Below are 24,554 nucleotides of genomic sequence, written 5' to 3'. Positions count from 1 at the left end.
GGACCTTTGGACTATGACACATTAATATCGCATTTAAGTGCCAAAAGGTTGAGAAAAGATCAGCTTACTTGAGCCTGTAGATCCCCCTCATTCTCCTGGTTCATGTCATCCATTGACTCATTTCAATAAAGTCCCTATAATTTAAAAAACATGTGTTATTCAACAAGTAAATGGTTTCTTTACGTACTCGAATAACGTGCCACCTCCACTGTTCTCGGCTTCCGGGGCAAAACATGCTTTCCTGCCTTTGCGAAAATATAACAAAATAAGACACGTTTGTAATAAGTATTAGTGTCAGAAAAAGGACTACAACTTTTCGAAACACTCACAAAGTGTAAAATTTAAACAAATTATATATTCTTTCGATCATAAACACGGGGTGCGTCCGGAATATATGATTTTCTACGTAGACACAGCTACGGATGCTTTTAGTTTGAAATATTCAACTTTACGTGTCTACAACTTCCGCTCAGTGTGATCAGCTGACACTTGTAAACAGAAAACATAGGCGTGTGAGAGTGAAATTGAATTGGTGATGTATTTAAATTGTCAAACGACCAAATAAGTATAGATGTCAAATTTATCAACGCGTTGAAGCTGGAAGAAAATGATCAACGATGATCTGGCCGGGAACTGCAGGATGTAAACGGAGGTCACATGCTGACAGTTAATTTTGAGTTGAACTGGAAAAGTGGGTCTGACTGAACATCTGCCTCTGAGCCAAGTGAAGCAGTAAGTGTGTTTTCTATCTGTGCATCGTGTACTTCTGTACTCTGTTCAAAATAATACGTTCTAAAAAGGATCTCTAACCTGTTTTTTAAAAATCCTTTATAAATGTATTTATTCATCCAAACAAGCTTGTGAATGATCACTTATCCTTCAATGACAAACTCAACTCAAGGGTCTTAAAATTAAATTTTAAAATGACCCTGATGATTTCTTGAACATTTTTATGACTTTCAAATAATGATTGGTTTTGTGAAGCACTGTTTAAAAGATTGTCATCCAGCACCCTTGACAAGATCTTACTTGTCTCTCTGTACGTTGATAAAGGCTGAGTCATCATTAAAATCCTCCCACTTGTCTACTTACCCAGAGGCTCAGGCTGGAAGTTCCAGTGGGAGTCCACGTTGATGAAGTTAGTGTGGATTCAAGGGAAATTCTGAGTGACTGATTAAATCACAAAAGGAAAGACGGCATTTCCTTTTGGCTCTATATTATCAAGTATACACGTAAGATGTTGTTTCCAAACAATAAACTTTAAAATACATTAACCTAGTTTTACATTTTCTTAAGGTTATTAAGTGAGGCATTTGATACCAGAACACACAGAGAGATAAAACAAATAATTTAATTTCTGTTCGTGTATTGATATCCCTGTCTAAGAGGTGTATTATGTTTTTGAAAAAGTCATTGACCCTTGACATGTCAAGACGCTATTTCCGTCAAGTTTATTAAAAAAAAAAATTAAAAAAAAGGTTTAGTAGTGAACATGAGTTTGACTCTTTATGGATTTATCTTGTTGCAGAAAATCAAACCCGGGGGTTTCTACTGACTCGGCATCATGGTCAGTTGTATTTTTGTGGATTCAGAATTTGATGTTTGCAGGTTGTGCCATTTTATTTTTGTTTTCATCTGAAGATCAGTCCTTGACACAGCTGGTCCGCACTCCTTCACGAAAGAAACAATCAATACTTGATGCCATACTTCCTTAAACTACTCAGTCTGGTGGCTGTTATTTCCACATCACCATGTGATTGTCTGCAATGCTGCTTGAGATAAGATTTCACGCAAGTATGAGTCGGCATACCAAAGTGTGATTTCACAAGACAACTATCATTGGCTGTTTGAAGAGGAAAAACTGATTTCCTGTAAGGCTAGTCTGGTGACTGACGACTTTTTCTTGTCACTGCCTTTCTCCTGATATGACGAAGTATTCAGCGCAGCATGTGACTTTTCACTCATGGGTCTTGAACAATGTCACGCTGGCTGAGAATTCTAACAACTGCTCCAGGTTTCTCTGTCTACCGAAACCAATGTCAATGCTGTGCATGTGTTCAACCCCTAAGACATACTGGATTCTTATCTTTCTTATCTTAAAATGTTGTTTTAGTACAGCGCACATGGATGTCAAACTCAACCACACAAGAGGCAAACATCTTTAGGCAGTTTAAGTCAGGGACCCAACAAAAATATATTTACCTAAAAGGAGTCTATACATCTTTTTAGTCTAAAAGGCTCAATTTAACTTAATTATTGTTTTGTTTTTTTCCTATTTCACCAACAAATTCCTTACCTTCGAAATTGATTTTACACACTTTGTTATTATTGTTGACATCTATAATTTATGTCCTGTATTTTATCTTACTTGTTCCCGTATCAAAATATATACAAATATACAAATTATTCTAATATTGTAAATAATTTGTATATTTTTAAGATCGTTTTATTTTATTTTATTATCTCTTTTATTATTTATTTTTTTCCTTGCACTTTATTTTCAATTGTGCTGCTGTTGTAGAAGTGTGTTTCCCCTCTGGGGATGAATAAACATTTTATATTCTATTCTATTCTAAAATGAACTTGAATCCACTTTCATTTGAGATAACCACCTAGCAGAGTTTGACACATGTGCAGGAGTTTATCTAAACTCTAACCATCTTGAATATTTTTCTTAGCAGCAGTTGTGATGTGTTGATGAGGCTTAATGAAACAGTTGATGAGGTATCATGATACAGTGTCTTAATTTTGAAAGAACACTAGATGTCTCTCTCTGTTTGAAAATGATGCCAGGTTTTATTGAAGTAGTAGATCAGAGACAACAATTATGAAGCAGAGAGTGACATCTAGTGGTCTTTCAAAAAGAAGACACTGTATCATGATACCTCATCAACTGTTTAATGAAGCCTCATCAACACCGTTCTGATTTTTTTTCTTTCCTTATAACACTTTTCAACCCTGCCTTCACCTTCATAAACACTTACCATTCACTCCATCACATGTTTTTCTGATACTAGATACCCAGTGAATAGAGAGAACATTGGAGAAGATTCATCCCTCAGATGTTTTGAAGCACGATGTTATGGATAGGGAATCTTAATGTAATTGGTGGGTGAATAATTGAACATTTTAAGTTGGCCTGGCAGCCTTCCTTTAAAGATTTCCCAACAGAAAAGACCCAAGACATCGATGTTTCCCAGGAATATTGGCAGTGAGAGGTGGCTTGAATCCACTATTGTTGTAGATTAAAGGTGGCTGGAATCCACCCCTCACTGCCTCACAGTTACCTGTATCTACATTTTACAGCAGGGGTGTCAAACTCAATCACACACGCGGCCAAAAGCTTTAGATGAGTCGCCGGCCGAGCAAGAAACATTTTAACAAAACTGTCCTTACCAGGAAGTTCGAGTCTGATTGCGATTCATTTTATCTTAAACTTTGTTTTTGTTTTAGTGATGATCGATTATTTTAATTTTCCTCAATAATATGATTTAAAATGGAATTCTTTTTTGTCCTCTGTTCATGCTTTCTTCTTCTTTCTTCTAAAATAATAAATAATTCATATTACAATAAAATATATTTCTTTGTGATTGTTAAGGTAAAGTGATAAAGCCAATGTTAAGTTGAAAGCAAACTAAGCATCCATTGAAATCAATGGAGAAGGTTTTTTTAGTTAAATAAATCACATTGATATATAAAAAAAAAAAAACACTTAAAAATACAAGCCTTGTTTGATATCACTGCAAAAACATTAATGTTGATTTGCCAAGAATAGAATTAACATAACATTTGAATATAAATGCAACCTTTGCGATTTGAAACACACTTCTTTTTTAATTGGGGTTATATCGCAAATGAAATTAATCATATGGATCTAGTTTGTTCTCCGACACTCAAACACGTTCCTTTTGTCAACACAAGTTTTCTTAACACAGGTCTTCTATGTTCCTTATCTTATCTTAAACACTGGCATCTTAATATGTCGAAATATCAACATAAACATGAATCTCCTTTGGTTTCCAACCATCCAACGGGCCACATAAAAGACTTGACTGGCTAGATTTGGCACCCGGGCCTTGAGTATAATGACATCATTTTCAAACTGAGAGTGACATCTAGTGGTCTTTCAAAATGAAGACACTGTATCATGATACCTCATCAACTGTTTCATGAAGCCTCATCAACACATCACTCACATTTTTTCAGAAGATAAATATAAAAAGCGTTTTCTTGTGTAAATATACACAATGAAATAATGTAAACTTGACTCTCTTTCAAGTCGTTCTCTCAACACCGTGTTGCCTTCAGGGGTCTATGGAGGAGCTGGAGCCGGAGGAAATGTTCCTACGATGTGCCAGGAATGGAGACCTTGCTGGAATTCAGAGGCTTCTCATGTCCGCGATCAAAGAGGAACTACGGATCAACATCAACTGCAAAGGTTTGTTCACGACCTCAGAAGGTCACTCTGCTTTTTTTTGAATATCGTGTTCTGCAGGGAAGAGCAAGTCTAATCTTGGCTGGACGCCTCTTCATCTGGCCTGTTACTTTGGACATAAAGACGTGGCGGAGGTACTCCTTGAGGTAATATACGCTAACACATGTTTAACCGGAATTGTCTTGATGCATGTGTGGCATGTTTTAGAACGGCGCTGATGTGAACCTGCCCAACAACATGGGAGACACTCCTCTGCACAAAGCTGCCTTCACAGGAAGAAATGTAACTTCTTCACACACTGAGGTGTTTTGGTTGCTCACTGTTGACACTTTGATCTGGTCAGGAGGTGGTCATGCTGCTGCTGCACTTTGATGCATGTGCCACGGTTATGAACGGGACAGCACAGACTCCCAAACATGTTACAGAAAATGCAGAAATCAGAAGCATGCTAGAAGGTGGGACATATAAATACTTATTTAGGACATCATTAACAACTAGGTATATTTTCAGGTGACTCATTTTATGTTTCTCACCGCTTACAGCGGCTGAACGTACGGAAGAGAGAAAACTGGAGGAGGAACTCCTGGAAGCTTCAAGAGAAGGAGACATTTCAACTCTAACACGTCTAGTGAGTGTCGATGTTTTTGTTCTTTTCTCGTCTTTTCCAGGTGCAATTTTCAACTTAAGTCCAACATTTAGAACTGAAATCAAACTATTTTTAACAGTCACCAAACAATTTTCAACTTTAATCAAATCATTTTCAACTGTAATTAAAATATATATATATATTTAATCAAACTATTTTCAACTGTAATGAAACAATTTTCAAATTTCATAACTAACCAAAATGACCAACATTTTCTTTGAAATCCTTTAATCCAATTTTGAGTTATTTTGCTAACACGCCTGGGTGGAATTAACAAAGCAAGTCAAGTTTATGATGACGTACATGTCCTATACATTTGTTGTGTTTCTAAATGACACTTTGTCTCGCCGCATGTAGCTGAACCTGAAGAAGTGTCCGGACCTCAGCTGCACTGATCTCCTGGGCAACACACCCCTCCACTGTGCAGCGTACCGGGGTCAGAAGGTCTGCGCACAGAAGCTGCTGAAGACCGGAGCCAACCCCAGTATCAAGAATAAGATAGGTGCTGAAATAAACCAGACGAACGCCTCATAATTGAAGTCGTGATCAGCCTCTGATGGTGAACATTATGTTTGCAGGTCAGACGGCGTCGGACTTGGCCAGCGACACGGCCATGATTCAACTTCTGCAGGGACACTCTCACCGAGTGAGTGTTCAGCTGCTTCCCTATTTCCCTCCTTCCTCAATTATTGGCATTCCTAAACAAGTGTCTCTCCCAGGGTTTCACCCGCAACGCTAAGAAGCACGAGGGACAGCTCTACAAGGTGAAACTTTGCTACACCGCTTTTCTCGTTCATCAGGATGTGTCACTCATGACTGTAAAATGTGTTCCAAAACTTTTCCTTTCCTGTTTCCTCCTGACTTACTTCTCACTCCTCTTCACCTATGAGTCATTTATGCAGCAGTTTCTCGGGGAAAAGCAAGCTCTTAGAGCTCTCTTATATCCTTTTGTAACCACCAGAACAAAATTGTTAACCAATAAGATGATCTTCTTGAGATGATAGAAGAAGATGATTAAACAATTAAATAGTTTCTTTGATGCTTTAAATTACTTTTTATTCATTTCAGTTTTTACCAATCTTTGATGTGTTTATTGTCTTTGTGTAAGTAGTTTTTCACTGGCTTTTTTTGGTAGGAAAAAAATGCATTTTTCCAGGCTAGTTTTGGAATTATTGGAAACGCAGGAGCAACCGTTTTCCTCATGTTCACAGTTGTTTAAGAGTGTTTTGAAAACCATTTTAAAGTTTCTTTTTATCTCGATTTATTTGGCTCTTGCAGTTAAGAGACGAGGAATTTGGAGATAAAAATACCTGTATAAATGATATTGATTAATATTTTTAATGATAATTTAATTGTTTATGAGTACATTAAGTTAATCCACTGATATTTAAATTAAACCATTTTTTTTATTGTATTTATTTTATTTTTATTTTTGATCGAAACGTTTCTGGAGAGTTTTCCCTAACGGCATTTTTTATAATAGATTTAAACAGACCTATGCTATATTTATTTTTAATATTTTATTGTACTTTTAACTCTGCTAGCTTTATTTTATTAGTCAAACATATTTTGTTGCTCTGAGTGAGTTTTAATTGAGTGAGCAACGGTTTTAAGGTGAATACACAGTCACCTTGGGAATGGAGTTTTTACGGTTTAGTAAAATCTTGTTAAAACATGTTAAGTTATAACTGGGTTATGAAACCGCTCCACTTGAGTTGAGGTTAGGGCGAGTGAAACAAGGTCTCCTTTAAGTCAAGTCAACCACACCTCTTATTATGAAACTAATGAATCGGAATATATGATCAAGAATAAAATGTTGGAAATCGATTCAACAGGTTGTGCTGATACTGAAATGAGTGCTTAAGACCTAAGATGTATTTAACCAGCCTGTGTGTACGTGACTTCGATTCTGATTCGATTTTTGACCAGTTTATTGTAAATTTTATATTAACGGATCAATGGTTTTCAAAAAGAAAATCTTCTAAATCTATATCTCGAATTCCAAAGTCCAACCCCCCTCTTCAGACTCTCCCCTTAAAGCCACTACTCCTGAGAATGTCTTTACAGGAATACAAGTCCCCAAAGATGTCAAAATCTTTTTTTAGTTTTTTCGTTTAATTGAATGGCGTGAAGATGATGATGAAAGAATATAGTGAAAAGTCTTCTGTGACCTCTTACATTCAAACTTCTCTCTGTTTCTTAAATTTTCCATGAAAGCCTCTCGTCTTGTTTCCACTCGTGCGTCGCTCTCAAGTGTCTCTTCTCTCCCAGCAGCCAACAAAACAATCACTCGTTCCCTTCTTCTTTTTTGTCCCGCAGAGTTCCAGATTTTTCGGGTGGCATTCGTACTGGGCGGTCCTCCAAGACGGAGTCTTGTCGTGGTTCCCCAAACAGTAGGTGTCGCCTCGACTTTGTTCGTCGTCCTTGAACAGTTATCTGTTTACATTCGATCCTTGAGAGAGAAAAAACTTTGTGTCGTCTGCAAAAGGTGCGACGCTGATGCCAATAGGAGACGTCAGGGAAGCAAGTCTCTCACACACTCTCAATGTTTGGTGAGTTGTCTAATTCATCAGGTGAGACTTTTATCAATTTCCATCTCTTCATTTTCAGATCGGAGCCAAAGACATCTGTATTTTTACTCTCAAGTGTTTCGACGACAGTGTTCACCACTTTAAAGTTTCACCCAAAAATGAGCCAAAAGCCACAAGAAAAGTGAGTTTTTCCTCAATTTTTGTTTAGCCAATGAGTGTCAAATCAAAGTCGTTTTATGTGGCCCCTTGATGGCTGAATGGCAAAGTATATTCATTTATAATGTTCATATTGTGACCTTTATAAAGTTATGGGAATGATAATGAACATAGATTGTGAATGTCAACAGTTAGAAGTCACTTCTATAATAAATGTCAATGTTGAAAGAGCAGTAGAAATTTAGTTCGGCCCACAACAACTTTTAATTTCATCAACAATATGTGCAGCGTCAGCTAGCTTCTTAAATTTGGCTTCTACTTGTTTTCTGTTGCTACATGCTGGAATGTTTTTGTCTCTCTGTGGGAAAACCAGAGTGCAAGACAACAGCCTCGCACTGATAACCTTGGAGGGACACTCTGAACATTAGATCCTGGGGGACAATCAGTCAACTTGTGGGACTCCAACGATAGGACAGTAAATCGACTCTTATCCCATTCCAGAGCTTATGGAAGGAAAATGTAGTGTGCTTTGTCCTCTGCTAATAATCTTGTCATCAATTTCCCTTACTAAATTCAAAGTTCTTCATATTGATCAGATCTATTAAAAGTGTGGCCAATTGGCCGTTCAAGACCCACCAGATGGTTACTTGGTTAAGAATCAAAATTAGCTGCAATTTCACAATAAATTATGTTCTAAGTAGTCAGATGTTACTCTCTGTTTTATATTCTTTCACTCTAATCTACTTATTCAATAAAACCTGAAATCATTTTTTAAACTGATTGAAATGTTAGATTATTTGCATTTTGTACCATTGAACATTTTTTGTTACATGAGTACATTTCATATTTTATATATTGAAAGGTTGAATTTTTGAAAAAAAAAAAGATTACATTTAAACATTTAGATTTTTTTTTAAAGAAATTAATTTTCTCATTGCAATAATTTTTACATTGAATTCAAAAGTCTATTAATAAAGAAATATTCAATTTACAACATTCTTTTTGTTTATGATTTCGTTTGTTGGCCTGGAAAAGCGCTCTACAAATATAAATTACTTACTTACTTACATTTTTCGATAAATATTTGATTGTTTAAAAATTCTAAAATCACAGTTATACTTCCACACAGACCAAATCAAAGCAGGTAGTGGATTGTTTTGTTTCAGTTATTTACCATTATTCCACCGGTCTCGCTCACTTGGGAACAGGTTTTCCTCCACCTGAGCTAAAACAAGTGTCACACCTCTTGTCCTGATGAACTCATCTTGTTTTCCTGATTGTGTCTCAGGCCTGGCTGGACGCCGTGGAGGAGCACGCCGCCTTCAGCACTCACTACTGCTCCCAGGAGCAAGGCAGCGAGGAGGAGGAGGAGGAGGACCCCGTGACACTCTGCGATCTCGCAAACTCACTACAGGTGACCAGAACCTAAATCCGACCGCCGCCGGCCGTCTTCGTTAATCTGCTCGTCCTCGTCTGCAGGCGGCCGAGACCAGCCAGGCGAGGCTGGAGAAGGAGGTGGCAGCTTTCCTCACCGCGCTGAAAAGCGACGGGCTGGCAGAAAGTAAAACATGTTCCTTCACGCTTAATTACCTTCTAATGTATATTGCAATAGGTGGCAGAGTGAGTCCTGAGCGCCACACTGTTCGAGAGGATATATACGCCATGTAATTAAAATGACAAGCATCATTAAACTGATTCAAACGGTTCACAGCCGCGCAATGAAGTCTGAGATCCTTGTAATGAAGAGACCTCTGAGTTGCCTTTTTGTTTGCTTCAATCAGTGTTTTTTTTCTCCCCCCTCACCTCAGGGTTTCCGTCCACTATCCTGCAGAAAATACAGGATATCGGCGAGCTGTCCAGGGAGACCAGCTCCAACCTCAGCATCTGTCTCGGCCTCTTCTCCAAGCAGGAAGGGGTGAGTGTCTTCCCTCGGAGCGCCTCTTACCGTGCCAGCGTTTCTCATCAGCGTTCAGGCTGACGGAGAGGAACACTTAATCCGTCACTGCTCCCAATTATCGGCGATGATAGTCTTTCATGTCAACACATTATTCGGCTGTCTAGGCAAATAAATGAGGGATGAAGTTTCCAAAGTGTCGAGAAAAAACTCAGCAGTGTTTAAAAGGCCTCGATATAAATTATAATTATAAATATAAGAACAAATTTGCAGTAAAATAGCTTTATTTTACAACTTTTATTTTAATTATAAATATGCATTCATTACATTTAGGAAGCAGTTGCTGGTTCAGTCCAATTGATAGCGCATTGCTTTCTCTGGCGGTCTGGGTTGCGGCCTAATTCCATCAGGGTTTGATCATTAATAGAGTGTTGAAAAAGCAGAGATACCACTTTAAGAGTAAGATCTAGTGATGTGTTGATGAGTCGTCATGAAACATTTGATGAGGTATCATGATACAGTGTCTTCATTTTGAAAGACCACTAGATGTCACTCTCTGAAAAAAGCTGCCAGGTTCATTGAATTAGTAGATCAAAGATTATAAACCGGGAACTGCTGCCTTCCCAACCTGTTCTGTCTGGGGCAAACAAAAAGGAGAAACATAAAAAACTTGAAAACTCCACACAGAATACATTCGATAGGATGTTTTTATAAAGCAGTGAAAAGAAGCCTTTGGCAGAGATGTGCCCTGTTTCAGTGCTTTTCTATTCTACTTATAATATTGTCATCTATTGTGCTGGACTGTCCAACTGAATCGTATAAAAGGGTTTAGTGGGTGCAATAGTGCAAGTGAGCGAGTAGATCTGGTCTTAAGTTTGAGTTGAGATGCCAAGATCGTGACTATGCTCTAAAAAGGTTGAATATTTTGATACAATTTAAGTAAACAACATGTTCAAGGTTTTCAACAAATGAAGTGTCAAGAGATGACTAAGAAGACAGAACAGTTGTTATTAAGTGATGAAAGAAATGAAACAGGAAAACAAGCATAAATGAAAATAAAAAGTCACGATATCCTCGCTGACACACCCACAGTGTTAGCTCTTAAATACATAACCTGATGCGTAACAAAGGAAGTTTAATGTGCAATGGTTTGATAACTCAGATAGTGGATGGCTTATATATTTAATGGAATATTATTTTTCTTAAAAGTGGTCACACACTTGTTTTGATCTTTTTGCAATGCTCACTGGATGTATACTGTATGTGCATATGCACATTTTAGCATCTGTTTTAGTTTGTTTCTGCTCTTATAATGATCTTGTAAAATCGTCAAGATCTCTAATCACTGATGTGTTGATGAGGCTTCATGAAACAGTTGATGAGGTATCATTCATACCTTCATTTTGAAAGACCACTAGATGTTAAGTAAAACCATAAAGAAGTTGTAGTAGAGACAGTGAATGTTTGATGAGGGAATCTTTTCTAATTTTTTCTTCTTTTACCCTGGATGTCTCTATTTCTATAACGCTTGATTATTAACTCATAGTGGCACTCCTGGTTTTCCATAACTTATGGATCTTGATTTCTGAAAATTTCCCCTTTCCCTTCGCCATTCAGTATATAATAAATATGGTTTGAATTTGATAAAAAGTGGACGTATTTGAAACTTCATCGGTGCCTTCTATCCCCTTTCTGCCCACTTACAATTAACAGAAGGATCTGAAATTTCTCTTTTTCCATTTTCCCATTTAATATATAATAAATATGGTTTAAATTTCGATTTGATGTATTTGAATTTTCATTGGGGACTTCTGCCCCCTTCGTGCCCCTTTCCCTTGACCTAATGGAGTCGCTCTACTGTCTCAAATCTTAAACAATAGACTGCATCCGCATTTTTAAGACATTTTGGTTGAGCGGTTTGTGAATCTATTAGGATCAGGTGGACACACACACACACACACTATTTTATATATATATATAAATGATTCATTCATATTTTTCCAGTTAGAATATCTGGACTTAATCTGGTGTATTTATTTAATGTTTTAAACCTCCATCAAGATATTAGTGTCAAATTAAAGTAATAGAAGATTTAGGATTAGCTTCAATGTTCTGAGACCTTATTAGGAATACATTAGGCGTGGGATCCGAGCCAGTCGTCTCATTCACTCTGGCTTCCATCCCAGCTGTCCTGCGTCACACGCGGAAGCAGCATTGAGGAGGCAGTTGTGAGGAGCATGGACGTGAGCGCCACAACATACTGTGTTTACGAGCGCAGATGTCGTCGCCAGAGCTTGTGACACTATATCAGCGTATGTCAAAGATGCCGTGTTTATGGTGCGTAGAGCAAATAAAACATACACCTACTCAATATTCGACACAGATGTCAGATCTCTGAGCGCTTTGATGTCGATTCAACCAAATCCACAAAATACACCCCCACACTTCTGCCTGAAATATTTACAATTTCTATCTAGAAGTTTTCATTAATAAAGGGAACGTGCTATAGTTTTGTTGTTGCTGCGTCAACTGTGTCAAACCAAACGCCTGGAGGCAGTCAGTCCAAGCATCAAGTCCCATAGTTTGTTTCTTCTCGTTTGGAGTATTGTAACAGTTTGTTTTCATGTCTTAACAAGAAGGATCTGTCTCGCCTGCAGTTAATACAAAACTCTGCAGCGAGAATTTTAACCCGCTCTAGTAGAAGAACTCACATCTCTCCGATCCTTAAAACTCTTCACTGGCTGCCAGTTTCTTTTAGGATCAACTTTAAAATTCTGGTTCTTACTTTTAGAACTATTCATGGTCAGGCTCCTCCTTACATCACTGATCTGATCCAGCCTTACACCCCAGCTCGGGCTCTGAGGTCTGTGGATCAGAATCTACTTATGGTTCCTCGCACACGGTTCAGGACCAGAGGAGAGAAATCCTTCCAGGTTGTTGCTCCTAAGCTTTGGAACGATCTTCCTCTCCCTCTGTGTTTGATGGATCTACTGACTCCTTCAAGAAACATCTTAAGACGTTTCTATTTGTTCAGGCTTTTCCTTGATTTTCTGGAACTCCTGTTGTGTTATCAGTTTTATCTTGATCTTTAAAATATATACCTTATTGAATATTGTTTTGATTGTTTAAGCGCTTTGTGACCCTGGTCTCGAAAAGCGCTATATAAATAAATATTACTTACTTACTTACTTACTTACAATAATTGAAGCTTTTGAGGAGCAATATGATTAACTTTCATTTGATATCCTTATAAAAGTGAGAGGTTTAGTTTAATCGTCTTCCATTGACATTGAAGTTCAACTGTATTTGGGATCCACGATGATGTAGAGTGAGTGAACGAGTGTGAACACACAATTCAGTTCAATCGAAGTGCTCACAATCGATTGACAGACACCAAGAAAATCAACTTTGGCTTTTGCATTACACATCAAGGAATACCTCAATAATTACTAAAAACCCTTCAGTACAATCGCGCTGTGGATTAAACATGGATTAAAGAAGACAAAGGGACAGATTTTTTTCCTGGATGGATATAATCTTCTATGTGTTAACAGGAAAAACAAAGGTGGAGGAGGAGTGGCCCTATTCATCTACAATACCATAAATTATGAGACTTTACAAAGCATGTCAAAAGATCTTTTATGAAAGAGAATATAAACAGAATCTTAGAGGAAATAGGAATTTCAGACAAAAGAGTATACGGACTACTTTAAAATCCTTTTCAATATCGGTCACAGGTTAAACAAGGAAGTCAAACATTCAGCAACACTTAATGTCTTCAAGAAAAAGTTTAAAAATTCAACCATTGACCAGTACAGAATGATACATGATGGCTGATAAAGGTCAGAGAAGCGTTGTTGAGACGGCATGTCTTATCATTCGATTTAAATTCCATCCTCAAAATAAGTTTCTCCACTCTGGGCTTTAAGTTTTTGTTCTCACACCTTCCCACTCGAGGTTAATTCACTCCGCCTGAAGAAGATGAAAACTTTATATTTTTTTCGAAACAAAGTTAATATTTATATATAAGACAGTTTTTATTTTACTGCTAACCTTTATTTAAATTAATCCGATTTCATTTTGACGTACAGTATGACGTGTGGTTTGCGGGCCACTGACTATCTGTATGTGGCCCTCAGAGTACAACTATAAAACTAACAACTACCAGTTGTTTTTGAAGTTGTAAGTTACGTTTTAGTCTTTTCTTATTTCTTGTTGTCCCTCAAAAAATATTGCAAGAAAATGGAAATAAAGTGACATTTTACATTTTCACTGATATGGAAATAAACAACATCTAATTGAATAATACGATTAAATAGAAAGTTTTTTAAAAAATTGTAAATTATCTTAACTATCGTTACGCCTTCTTACTGAATATTCAATTTATATTATTTTTATTTTTATTTTTTTTGGCTTGACTGATCCTCCCAACTCTTAATTCCCCATATCCATTATTCACATAAGGTTGCGTAGTGGTTAGTGCGACAACATCACATGAAGGTTGTCTTTTTTTGTAGAACGGGCACTCCGAAAACCTGGTTTCCTCCCACAGTCCAAAAGACATCCAGAGGTTGATTGAGAACTCTGAAGTTCAAGGTGTGAGTTTGTGTATTAATAGTGGTGTGTCTTTGCTATACTGCTATAGCCCTTTGACCCTTGGTTTAATCAGATTGGGACACCCTGGAAAGGTTGTCCTTAATTAACTGTTTACAAAGAAACTCTGATTCCGTTCAGTATGGCACAAACTGGAGCTCAGGGATGATTTGACATAGTTGCTACTGATAAACCAACGATGTGTCAAAATGTTGCATTTCATTGCCGCTATCTTGCTTTTACTTTGATTTAAAAATGTTTTTTTTTAGATCTGACTCGACAGAGCGGAACCCAGAGTTCAAGACTCGTGAGGCTGTTTCTGATGCTGATGGAAACATTTCAACTATGACTCAAAGCTCTGTAGATTTTTCATCATGTCTGTTATCTCCTTTTAAAATCAAGTTTAATAAAGGAACACATGGTCGTACGCAATGATGCGCACATCCCTTCTTTTTTTTCACGGTATTTATGGTTTTCTTAGCGTTGGCGATCTCCGAGGATGATACCAGCAGACAAATATCATCACTTTGATTTTTCCCAAAGATTATATTTCACTTGCTTGCCAACTTCATTTTGAACAGCAATTCATCTATTTCTATTACGGATTTTTATCTGAGAAGTAGAACACGAGTTAGTCACAGTTGCTCCCCGCTGATGCCTTCTAATCTCGATATGTGGCGTTCCGATGTGCGGCGCCGCCACGTTTGACAGGCCCCGTCTCTTATTGAATATTTAAATGCCTGTGTGTTCACTTGTGTCGTTTTGCCGCAGCGAGGCAAATGATCGGCACACAGAGACCGTTCAATGCCATAAATATTCCAATAGCAACAGCCCGAAGATGTAGCAGCAATTATTTAAATTAGTGGCTGTTGGCCTCAATTACAACAGTTCCAGTTCTGCTGTCTTGTTTCTCCCTCCCACTCACTGACACGACTCAACCCGACACTTCTGCAGGAGAAGCAACAATCCCGTCTGGGCTCAAGTGTAGTCCCACTGTTTTGCTCCACGATAATTGCATTTTACATCTCCTATAAATATACACTCGAACCGTGAGCTCAGTTTTGTATCAGATTCTAGATTTTATTGTTTCCTAATGATTGACATTAGGTAATGTTTTCAAACAAACGTTATTAGAATTTAACAGTGTCATTTAGACTCATTCATTCTTATCTATTCTAAATGCAATGTTTTTTAAGTCTTTTCAGTCTGCACAATCACAACACACAAACAGACAACACACAATCACATGTGATGTTCCTTTATCTAGTTTTAGAAATCATTTATTAATTAGTGATGTGATGGTGCGGTATCACAAGACAATGTGTTCATCCTTCTAATTGTCACTCTCTGTTTTATAGTCTTTGTCTCTATCATTTTCGAACAGAGAGTGAAACAGTTGATGAGGTATCATGATACAGTGTCTTCATTTTGAAAGACCACTAGATGGCACTCTCTGTTTGAAAATGATGTCAGGTTTCATTGAATTAGTAGATCAGAGTGAAATATTATGAAGCAGAGAGCGACATCTAGTGGTCTTTCAAAATGAAGACACTGTATCATGATACCTCATCAGCTGTTTCATGAAGCTTCATCAACACATTACAATTATTAGATCAATATTTTGTATAAAGGACAAGCTGTGGTTAACATAATGACAAGCATTCAGTTGTATTTCAGAAAATGATCTCCCTAATAAATGTTTATTTCAATCCTGTTTTCTTTTAGCCACTTGTTCATATACAGTATTCTGAATATCCTCCACTAATCTTCCTATTAATTATGTGTGCACACAGAGTTGTAGTGGAAGTGTGTGTTGCTGGGGTTTACTTGTGGATTATGGGTGTGTCCGTACGCATAATCCGAGCGGAATGTGACACTAATCAATGTCTGTCTTTGAAGCAGCTGCGTGCCCTCAGAAGTTGTAAACGGAAGCTTAGAAGGATATCAGGAGTTGATCGAAGCTGTAATTGTAATCAGAGGCTGTGTCGTGTGCACGCTCCATTCAAATTGAAACAACTTTAGAATCACACCTTGTTATTTATAAGCGTGTCTTTTTTTGTGGAAATGGGGTGGAGCATTTTGGCGACAAATGTCTGTAATCCCTGCTAGTCAGACTGTAAAATGTCTTCTAATAATGGTTTCCATGATAACTTCACTATCTCTGTTGCATCAGTCACAGTCTACTGACTGACAACTCCTCACTCGCATTTGAACTCCTATAGGGTCATTCTAGGACACCTGAGCCATCTTCACTTCGCGTTAAATATTCTTTATATCTAGGATCATGTAATACTCATATGGTCTGCAAATTACTCAACATGAATCTTGATTTAAATGCTTATATTTATTGCAGAGACATGAGACATAAATGAAATAGGAAGAGGTTTTAACACAGGGTTGATATTCTTATCTCCTAGAAAGATACAAAGTGTTACAGGGTCATAACTTTGACTCAGCCGAACTAGCGTACTAACAACTATCTAGGGATTGATTAATGATGGATTGATGGAGGGACGGACAGACTGAAGGAAGGACAGATTAATGAATGAATGAATGGAAGGTCGGACAGATGGATGGATAGAAGGACTGATGGATGGATGGATGAATGGATGGATTGTCGGACAGATGGATGGATAGAAGGACTGATGGATGGATAGATGGATGGACAGCCCTGTGGATGGATGGATGGATGGATAGATGGATGGATGGATGGATGGATGGATGGATGGATGGATGGATGGACAGCTCTGTGGATGAATGGATGGATGGATGGATGGTCGGACAGATGGATGGATAGAATGACTGATGGATGGATAGATGGATGGACAGCCCCGTGGATGGATGGATGGATGGATGGATGGATGGATGGATGGATGGATGGATGGATGGATGGATGGATGGATGGATGGATGGTCAGACAGATGGATGGATAGAATGACTGATTGATGATGGATTGATGGATGGATTGATGGAGGGACGGACAGACTGAAGGAAGGACAGATGAATGAATGAATGGATTAATGAATGGATGGTCGGACAGATGGATGGATAGAAGGACTGATGGATGGATGGATGGTCAGACTGATGGATGGATGGATGGATAGATGGATGAATAGAAGGACTGATGGATAGATGGATGGATGGATGGATGGATGGATGGATGGATGGATGGATGGATGGATAGAATGACTGATGGATGGATGGATGGACAGCCCTGTGGATGGATGGATGGATGGATGGATGGATGGATGGATGGATGGATGGATGGATGGACAGCCCTGTGGATGGATGGATGGACAGCCCGATGGATGGATGGATGGATGGATGGATAGATGGATGGATGGACAGCCCTATGGATGGATGGATGGATGGATGGATGGATGGATGGATGGATGGATGGTCGGACAGATGGACAGATAGATGGATGGATGGACAGCCCTATGGATGGATGGATGGATGGACAGCCCTGTGGATGGATGGATGGATGGATGGATGGATGGATGGATGGATGGATGGATGGATGGATGGATGGAAAAAGATGGCAGTTTTTTCCATCAGTGTTAGTAGTGACGTCTACAATCCACTCATCATTTCCTTAATAAAGCAGTTCTATTGAGAAGATGATTTAAATACAGGAGTACATCAGGACTCCACGTGCACACATGTGGGTGAGTCAGCGAGTCATTGACAAACTATGATTCACCATCACTTGACGCTGCACTGGCTGGAGCACCTGTGGAGGGTTGAAGCAGCTGTGTGAGCGCCCCCTCTCAGGTTGACCGAGGTTTCAACTGCACATTATTCCAAACACACCATTTCCACCGTCTTGTTTTCTTTCTCAGATAAACACCATCAATTATGCGTCACTGACAGCTTTTTGTCAACATTAGTATAAGTATTCCAGGACCGGAGGAAGAGACGGTATTCTCTAAAGTATGTGCAGCTGCAAGGTCTTAATTCACTGTCAATATTAGTCGATAGTCGCCGCCGGGTTTGCCGCGGAGGCCGAGGCCGTCATCTGATACACTTTCTGGAGTCGTGTTCCAACAGAAAAGCCATTTGAGACGGCTGTCCTCCATTACAGATAAACACGGCTGGTCCCTCTCAGCTCTATCTCTGTCTCTCGACGTAGGTCTGATAATGAGAGGGGAGCACAGGAGGGGGAGGACTCATCAGTCAACATTCTGTTTATCTACGGAGGCGCTGTCATCACAGCAGCGGCTCACAAATTACACACTTTTCTGCTCAATGAGAGCCAAGAAACCCTTACTATTGTGAGATGCTCAAGTTGCCATGAAGAAAAGAGGACGCCCTGCTTGATCCAGGCTGTTGCTGCTTAACATTTGCTTGTTTATTGATTGGCCGGTGTCACCGAGCCATCGAGTTGAATTCGACAAATAAACACGATCGATGCTGCCGCTTAATTCTAACAAATGCACAGCAAGTTTCTCTGAAGCGCAACTGAGCAGTCTGCTGCCCTTATGGGAGGCTGTGGAGCTCAATTTAAAACTAGAACTTGAAACAATATGTGTGTGTTGTCAGCAGACCCAAGACACACTGGTGGAGGTTCAATGTAGTTAGAGTCAAACCTCTGAGGATGTTGATGTTTGCCATCTGACTTTGAATAAATAACACTGAATTTTTACAGCTATTTCTTAATACTGAATGCAAAACAATCCAATGTAAAAAAAATAATATACAGTATATATATATTTTTTTAATGTAAAACGATTAAGTGTTAAAAAATAAATTGGTGTAAGAAATTCAGTGTGATTTTCCGTGCCACTAAGAAGTATGGAAGCAAATGTGTGCCATCCGATATTGAATATGAATTTTTTATCACTGATAAAAATCAGACTTTGGTCATTTTTAAAAAACATTTTATTTCAAGCACTTTTATTTCAAGCCTTCTTCTTTTCAATGTGGATATTTTTGTACATTTCATTTTTCACATTACATTTTTTAAACTGAATACGTTCAAACAACTCATTTTACAACAAAAAGAAGAAAGAAAAATAGAAATTCATATTCAAAGTCTGACCACACACATTTCTTCCATGAACATCCACCATTAAAGCTGGTCAGTGGTATTTTCTATTCGATTTTTATTTATTGTTTTTTGCTTTATTAGTGTTGTTGTTGCAACTATGTATTTGCAGTGAATAAATGACTGTGAATGTAACACAATAGAGTTAATATTAACACTATGCCAGAGATCAAATGGTCCCACTATACAGAATGTTAAATGTACACTAAGTGAAGAGTTTAATTCAAAACTGTCGGTGTTAATATTCCATACTACAATAAACTAGACTTCACTTTGGTGAGAGGAGTCGGGTTTAACACTTAACTCTGGAACAGTCCTAATACTTTTGTCATTTTAACACTGGAAAATGTACCATACATATCAAAAATCTGATATTTCAAAATGGACCATAAATAGGGTTTAAATACTTTTACTTTTATATTTCTTAGCCCATTTCATTTAAATCAAATTTAAAGTGGTTGAGAAGGGCTGGTTAATTCCATCGTTGCAGAAAAGTCTTTTTCCGGCATCTGACCAGGAGTCTAATGTGGCTGATTAAGAAAATTGCTCAGGATTACTTGATCAAATTAAATCTAAATCTAATAAACTGAGGGTTTTAGCGTTCAGTAATCTATTACAGCCTAAGTGTTGAAGCCTCTGGTTCCAAGTCAATTCAATAACATGAACTGCTGATTCTTCTTTTTAGTTTTTTCTTGACCTAAAAGAAAACTTGATCCCTTTTACCCCTGTCTTAGGCAGGGATCTGCACCTATTTGGAGAAAAAAAGTTATTTATATGAACTAATAAATCCCATTTCACTTATATAACTCTTTAAATAAGTAGTTATTAGTGGTTTATGAGTACAGTTGGTTCCACCACAATCAAAAATACTTGACACCAAGAAGTGTTATTTGTTATAGATTCACGATATAAAAGAGGTTTAATATTAAAGGTGTATGAATATAAATGTAAAGATTTATTAAATAAAAGACCCAGGTGCTCAAGGGTCTGTTTTCTCAGTTCATAAACAAAAGTCCATGAAGTCCTACAAAATGTCCAAGGAAAAGAGAAAGACAGTTTAGGGTAGGTGTGGGTGCAAAGTGCAAGATCCACTAGGGGAGAGAGGAGAAACAAAAATAGAAGGCAACTCCCAGAAGGAGAACCATAATTGCTGACTCAAAAGGCGGTCAGGACAACAATCGAGGAACGAGTAAAGAGTTGGTATCCAGAAGGTCAGGCAGGAGCAAGATTTACCGGGTATGAGAAGCCACTTGTCGACGCTGACTGTCTGGGCTTTATCCCTGGATTGCCTGATTGTCAGCAGCTGTGGATCTGGCGGAGTGCAAACCAGGGAACCGTCCAGAGAGAGAGGGAGAAGGGCAGGGACCGGAAAAACAAAACGGGACGAGACAATAAAAATGTTTGAAAAAAAACGGTTCCTAGAAATTCTATTTTAAAAAAACGACTCAGTTTTTGTATCAAGGATCTTACTACTACGACTTTAAACTACATGAAATTCAGTCCATCGGTCTGATATGTGGCTATGAGTGAGTATCCCTTTTAATGCGGAATGATGCAAATTTGTTCTTTACACAATAAAGTTTGCCAACTCCTGGTTTAAGGTTTGGAGGTTTTGAAAGAAGTTGAAGGTACAAAACTGTTCCTTCAAAAGGATAATAGAACCACTCAATACTTGGTCTTGGTCTTGGTCAAGTACATTCCAATGCAAACTGCCAATCGTTTGCCTCCTCACCTTTCGTTTCCAATATAACCTTGCGTGTGTGTGTGTGTGTGTGTGTGTGTGTGTGTGTGTGTGTGTGTGTGTGTGTGTGTGTGTGTGTCTCAGGTGCGCAGTGTGAAACTGGAGCAGGAGGTGGAGAAGAACAAGATCCTCTCCGAAGCGCTGCAGACTCTGGCCACAGAGCACCACGAGCTCGAGCAATCCGTCGTCAAGGGATCCTCACCTGGAATTGCCCTCAGCGAGGATGAGTTCCACGACGCCGTGTCTGGTGAGTGGCTTCAGGGACATCTTGTGATGGGGGTCCTCCCTGTCTTAACTCTTAATCTCTACTGTTCACTCTCAGGACCAAGGCTGGAATATTTTTTCCGACCGACCACTGTCTTTGATATGTTCTGGCGCTCCTGGAACGTAAGATCAGGTTGCCTGGTTGTGGTTCAATAACCCTGATTAATAAATGATTGGAGAGTTTTCCGACTCTTAACACCTTCATTAGGAAGTTTTTGCACGTAACGTGAAAATGTTTGGGAACTACTTTTCATTAAGATCATGCATGTGTGTGTTTTATATTTTTTAAGGTAATATATTTCCAAAATAATGGAATTTTCCTTTTCTAGGGTTTTTTAAAAATCTGTCTACAAATAAAATATGTGTCAAATACATTCATAAGAAGCCAGCCTTAGTCACTGTCTGATTGTTGAGGTATTTACCTGATTTTTGATTTTTGATTCACCTGGAAAAGTTCTAATGACAAGGCTGATAGAAACATTCACGATATTATAACTTTGAATAATGTGGTTTGGCGTGATGCAATCTCTTATCAGCATGGTTGTGTGCTATTTAAATCTATGTTTAATCAAACCATTATTTGTTAATAACCTTCAAAACTATTTTTACAGTAAACAGAGGAACGGAAACAGAAAGTTTAAGCAGGATAAATGAAACAAAGTAGCCAAAAGACAACTTCAACAGATCTATTTAATAATCAACTTAACTTAAAAATTCTGTCAAATTGGTTTGAAATAGATTTTAAAGAAGACCCCCTTTCGAATTCAGTCTTAAACTTGGGGACCATCACAACAACCTGGAACACATGTTTCAAACAGAAGGGTCCGGGGCGGGCAAATCTGGCCAGTCGTTTAATGTGGCCTGTTCTATGGTTTCCTTAAAGTAGATTTATATTCATGTTATATACATGATATGGTGATCTGTAAAGAGGCTAATGTTTTAGAAAAGATAAGGAACTAGGATGGATGCCAGCAATTATACAGATACTTCCATAAGAGAAAAACTAAGGGTGAAGTAAATGAAATTAATGGAAATGGTTGCGAACAAAAAAGTGAAACTTTAGAACAGGGGTGAGCAATTACATTTCCTCAGGGGCCACATTATATACTGGGACTGTTGTAAGGGGCCGTCAAGCCAATGGAAATTAACGAAACCTACAAAGAGAGAAAACATGTAACAAAGCTTAATGACCTTCAATTTTTCATATTAATTTTTATCAATTTAAATATGATAAGGAAATACTAAAAGAAAAAGGAAAAATTTAGGGGGAAGGGTCCCATAACAAAAAAACATGTTATAGTGTCTCCTATATATCAAAATGAATCATACAAATAAATACAAAATTAAATTGTAAGATCTTTTAAGGGCCACATACATACAGTTAAAGACCCCTGATTTAGGATGCTACTCAGCTCATGAGCCACACTAAGACGAGCTGTAAAAGTTCATAATACATTTTTAAAATCAAATTTATAACGGTCAGTATACTGAAGGTTAAACTTGATGATGAAGTTTTCCTGAATTGAAAGAGTTCCAGTAATCAGTATTCCACATTTTTGATCTTTAGTTCTATTTGATTCAGGAAAGTTTCATGATTCTACTTGGGTTCCTCCTATACACTGCTTCACCTTGCTTCGTTCTGAACTAGCAAAAAAACTGTGTCGTAACAAAATACAATGTGTTTTTGTTCATTAAGCATTTTTGAGGCAACAGTATATGGGGTTTTATTTTGCCCCCACTTGGGATGTCATTGTGACTCCCATGTAAAACCGCACATGGCATTTCTAGCTTGGTTGATTGTATGTTTTGTTTTTCATAAAGTGAGGTCTAATTATTTTTTCACTTCATTACACTTTTACTAGTGATGTGTTGATGAGGTTTCATGATACAGTGTCTTCATTTTGAACAACCACTAGATGTCACTCTCTGCTTTATGATCTTTGGCACTGATCTACGGATTCAATTCATTTACAAACAGAGAGTGACATCGAGTGGTCTTTCAAAATGAAGACACTGAATCATGAAACCTCATCAACTCATCACTAATATAAACATAGAGTCGACCAGCTACCTGCGGCAAAAGGTGGGCGTCGTCTGTCAACCTTAATAGGGAACCAAAGATTATGAATAGCTGGGCTTAACACCCTGTTTCTACGCTCTGCAACATTATTATCGACTTTTGACTTGAGAATTTAAGATCAGAGCCTTTTATGAAAGAGAAAATCCATATAGCTGAAGGTGTCGAGCAGCAGGAATGTTCAAGTGCTGAGGCCCGGTCATGCGTGTGGATTCTAAACTGTTGAGAAAATATATGTACACATCTTGGATTTAATGTGAACGTGTTGTCTCTCTGTCAGAATCGGACTCTGAGCATTCACTGAGCGGCTTCGAGACCGTGGCCAGTTACTCCTTCGACGAGGACGACGAGGGCTCTCTCGTGTTGAGCGGTCATTACAGCAGCCCCATCAGTATGTCGCAGGAGGATCACCATGGCGACAAGGAAGAACCTCAATTCAATGGGATCACAAAGTATAGGTCAGGCGTGTGCCGTGTGCCCGCACACACTCTTAAACAGTTTAACAGCTTCTTTGTCACCCCAGAAATCACTTTTGTCACATTTTCCATTGAAGCAGTTTACCTGTTTGAATAAGTGATCTTTGTTGTCATTTTGAGGCTCCCTCGCCCCCGTCTTCAGGACATAGTGTAAATTATTTAAAGCCGAGGCCAGGTGAGATTGTATTGAAAGACCGCAGCCTCTTAAATATTGATGAATTTGCACAATAATGTGCCTAAACTCTTCCAGGTGACTCGAGAGGATAACGTTCAGACATTTGATTTACTTTGTAATATCAGAATTGTTTGTTTTAGTAACTGATAGTTCAGGGAATTTAACAAATCTTATATTTGATCTTTAAGTCTTGACATTTTTTTAAGTTAATATTGTTGACTGTTTTCACCATTTCTTCTGTTTGGTTGATAATGTTTTCTTGTTTACACCTAATTCTTTAATTTTAACTTCCCTTATTGGATCCATTTATGTTTGTTTTTTTTAGTAAATATCGTTTGTTCTTGTAACTTAGAGCACAGGGGCTCTCTATATAGAAATATATTAAATATTATCTTTAATTAAATAATACATTCATAATTTAATTTTAATTTATTGTTTATTTAAATGTAATGTGTTTTTTTATTTGCCCACCTTAATGTACAACAATGTCACTTTTATTTTATCACATTTTATTTGATT

At 38.0% G+C, this 24,554-nt stretch overlaps 2 protein-coding genes across 5 annotated transcripts in view; one reads left to right on the top strand and one right to left on the bottom strand.

Annotated features, from left to right (window-relative positions):
* impact (impact RWD domain protein) overlaps nucleotides 1-224 on the bottom strand; it is a 37,605-nt gene extending 37,381 nt beyond the window's left edge. The window contains exons 1-2 of the mRNA XM_087783079.1: nucleotides 204-224; nucleotides 69-134 (exon numbers count right to left, since the gene is read on the bottom strand). Coding sequence (XP_087639205.1) covers nucleotides 69-113 — 45 coding nt within the window. The 5' untranslated portion in view covers nucleotides 114-134; nucleotides 204-224. The remainder of the gene's footprint in view (nucleotides 1-68; nucleotides 135-203) is intronic.
* A 270-nt stretch (nucleotides 225-494) lies between these two features.
* The window catches only part of osbpl1a (oxysterol binding protein-like 1A), a 37,184-nt gene continuing 13,124 nt past the window's right edge, over nucleotides 495-24,554 (top strand). For 2 of the 4 annotated variants that reach the window (XM_087785228.1, XM_087785225.1), the window contains exons 1-18: nucleotides 495-732; nucleotides 1,529-1,567; nucleotides 4,309-4,438; nucleotides 4,496-4,581; nucleotides 4,643-4,717; nucleotides 4,779-4,890; nucleotides 4,978-5,063; nucleotides 5,439-5,583; nucleotides 5,660-5,727; nucleotides 5,801-5,845; nucleotides 7,401-7,474; nucleotides 7,570-7,633; nucleotides 7,692-7,793; nucleotides 9,057-9,182; nucleotides 9,248-9,329; nucleotides 9,577-9,683; nucleotides 21,128-21,290; nucleotides 23,665-23,842. In XM_087785228.1, coding sequence (XP_087641354.1) covers nucleotides 1,565-1,567; nucleotides 4,309-4,438; nucleotides 4,496-4,581; nucleotides 4,643-4,717; nucleotides 4,779-4,890; nucleotides 4,978-5,063; nucleotides 5,439-5,583; nucleotides 5,660-5,727; nucleotides 5,801-5,845; nucleotides 7,401-7,474; nucleotides 7,570-7,633; nucleotides 7,692-7,793; nucleotides 9,057-9,182; nucleotides 9,248-9,329; nucleotides 9,577-9,683; nucleotides 21,128-21,290; nucleotides 23,665-23,842 — 1,646 coding nt within the window. In that variant the 5' untranslated portion in view covers nucleotides 495-732; nucleotides 1,529-1,564. Of the gene's footprint in view, nucleotides 733-1,528; nucleotides 1,568-1,641; nucleotides 1,795-4,308; nucleotides 4,439-4,495; nucleotides 4,582-4,642; nucleotides 4,718-4,778; nucleotides 4,891-4,977; nucleotides 5,064-5,438; nucleotides 5,584-5,659; nucleotides 5,728-5,800; nucleotides 5,846-7,400; nucleotides 7,475-7,569; nucleotides 7,634-7,691; nucleotides 7,794-9,056; nucleotides 9,183-9,247; nucleotides 9,330-9,576; nucleotides 9,684-21,127; nucleotides 21,291-23,664; nucleotides 23,843-24,554 lie in introns of all 4 variants that reach the window. The other 2 variants (XM_087785227.1, XM_087785226.1) reach the window with 2 other exon arrangements.

Source organism: Callionymus lyra, chromosome 2 (genome assembly GCF_982586985.1).
Source record: "Callionymus lyra chromosome 2, fCalLyr1.hap1.1, whole genome shotgun sequence".
In the NCBI taxonomy this organism is placed as follows: domain Eukaryota; kingdom Metazoa; phylum Chordata; class Actinopteri; order Syngnathiformes; family Callionymidae; genus Callionymus; species Callionymus lyra.
The sequence above is the reverse complement of the archived record's forward strand: the minus strand, read 5'-3'. Positions and strand labels throughout refer to the sequence as shown.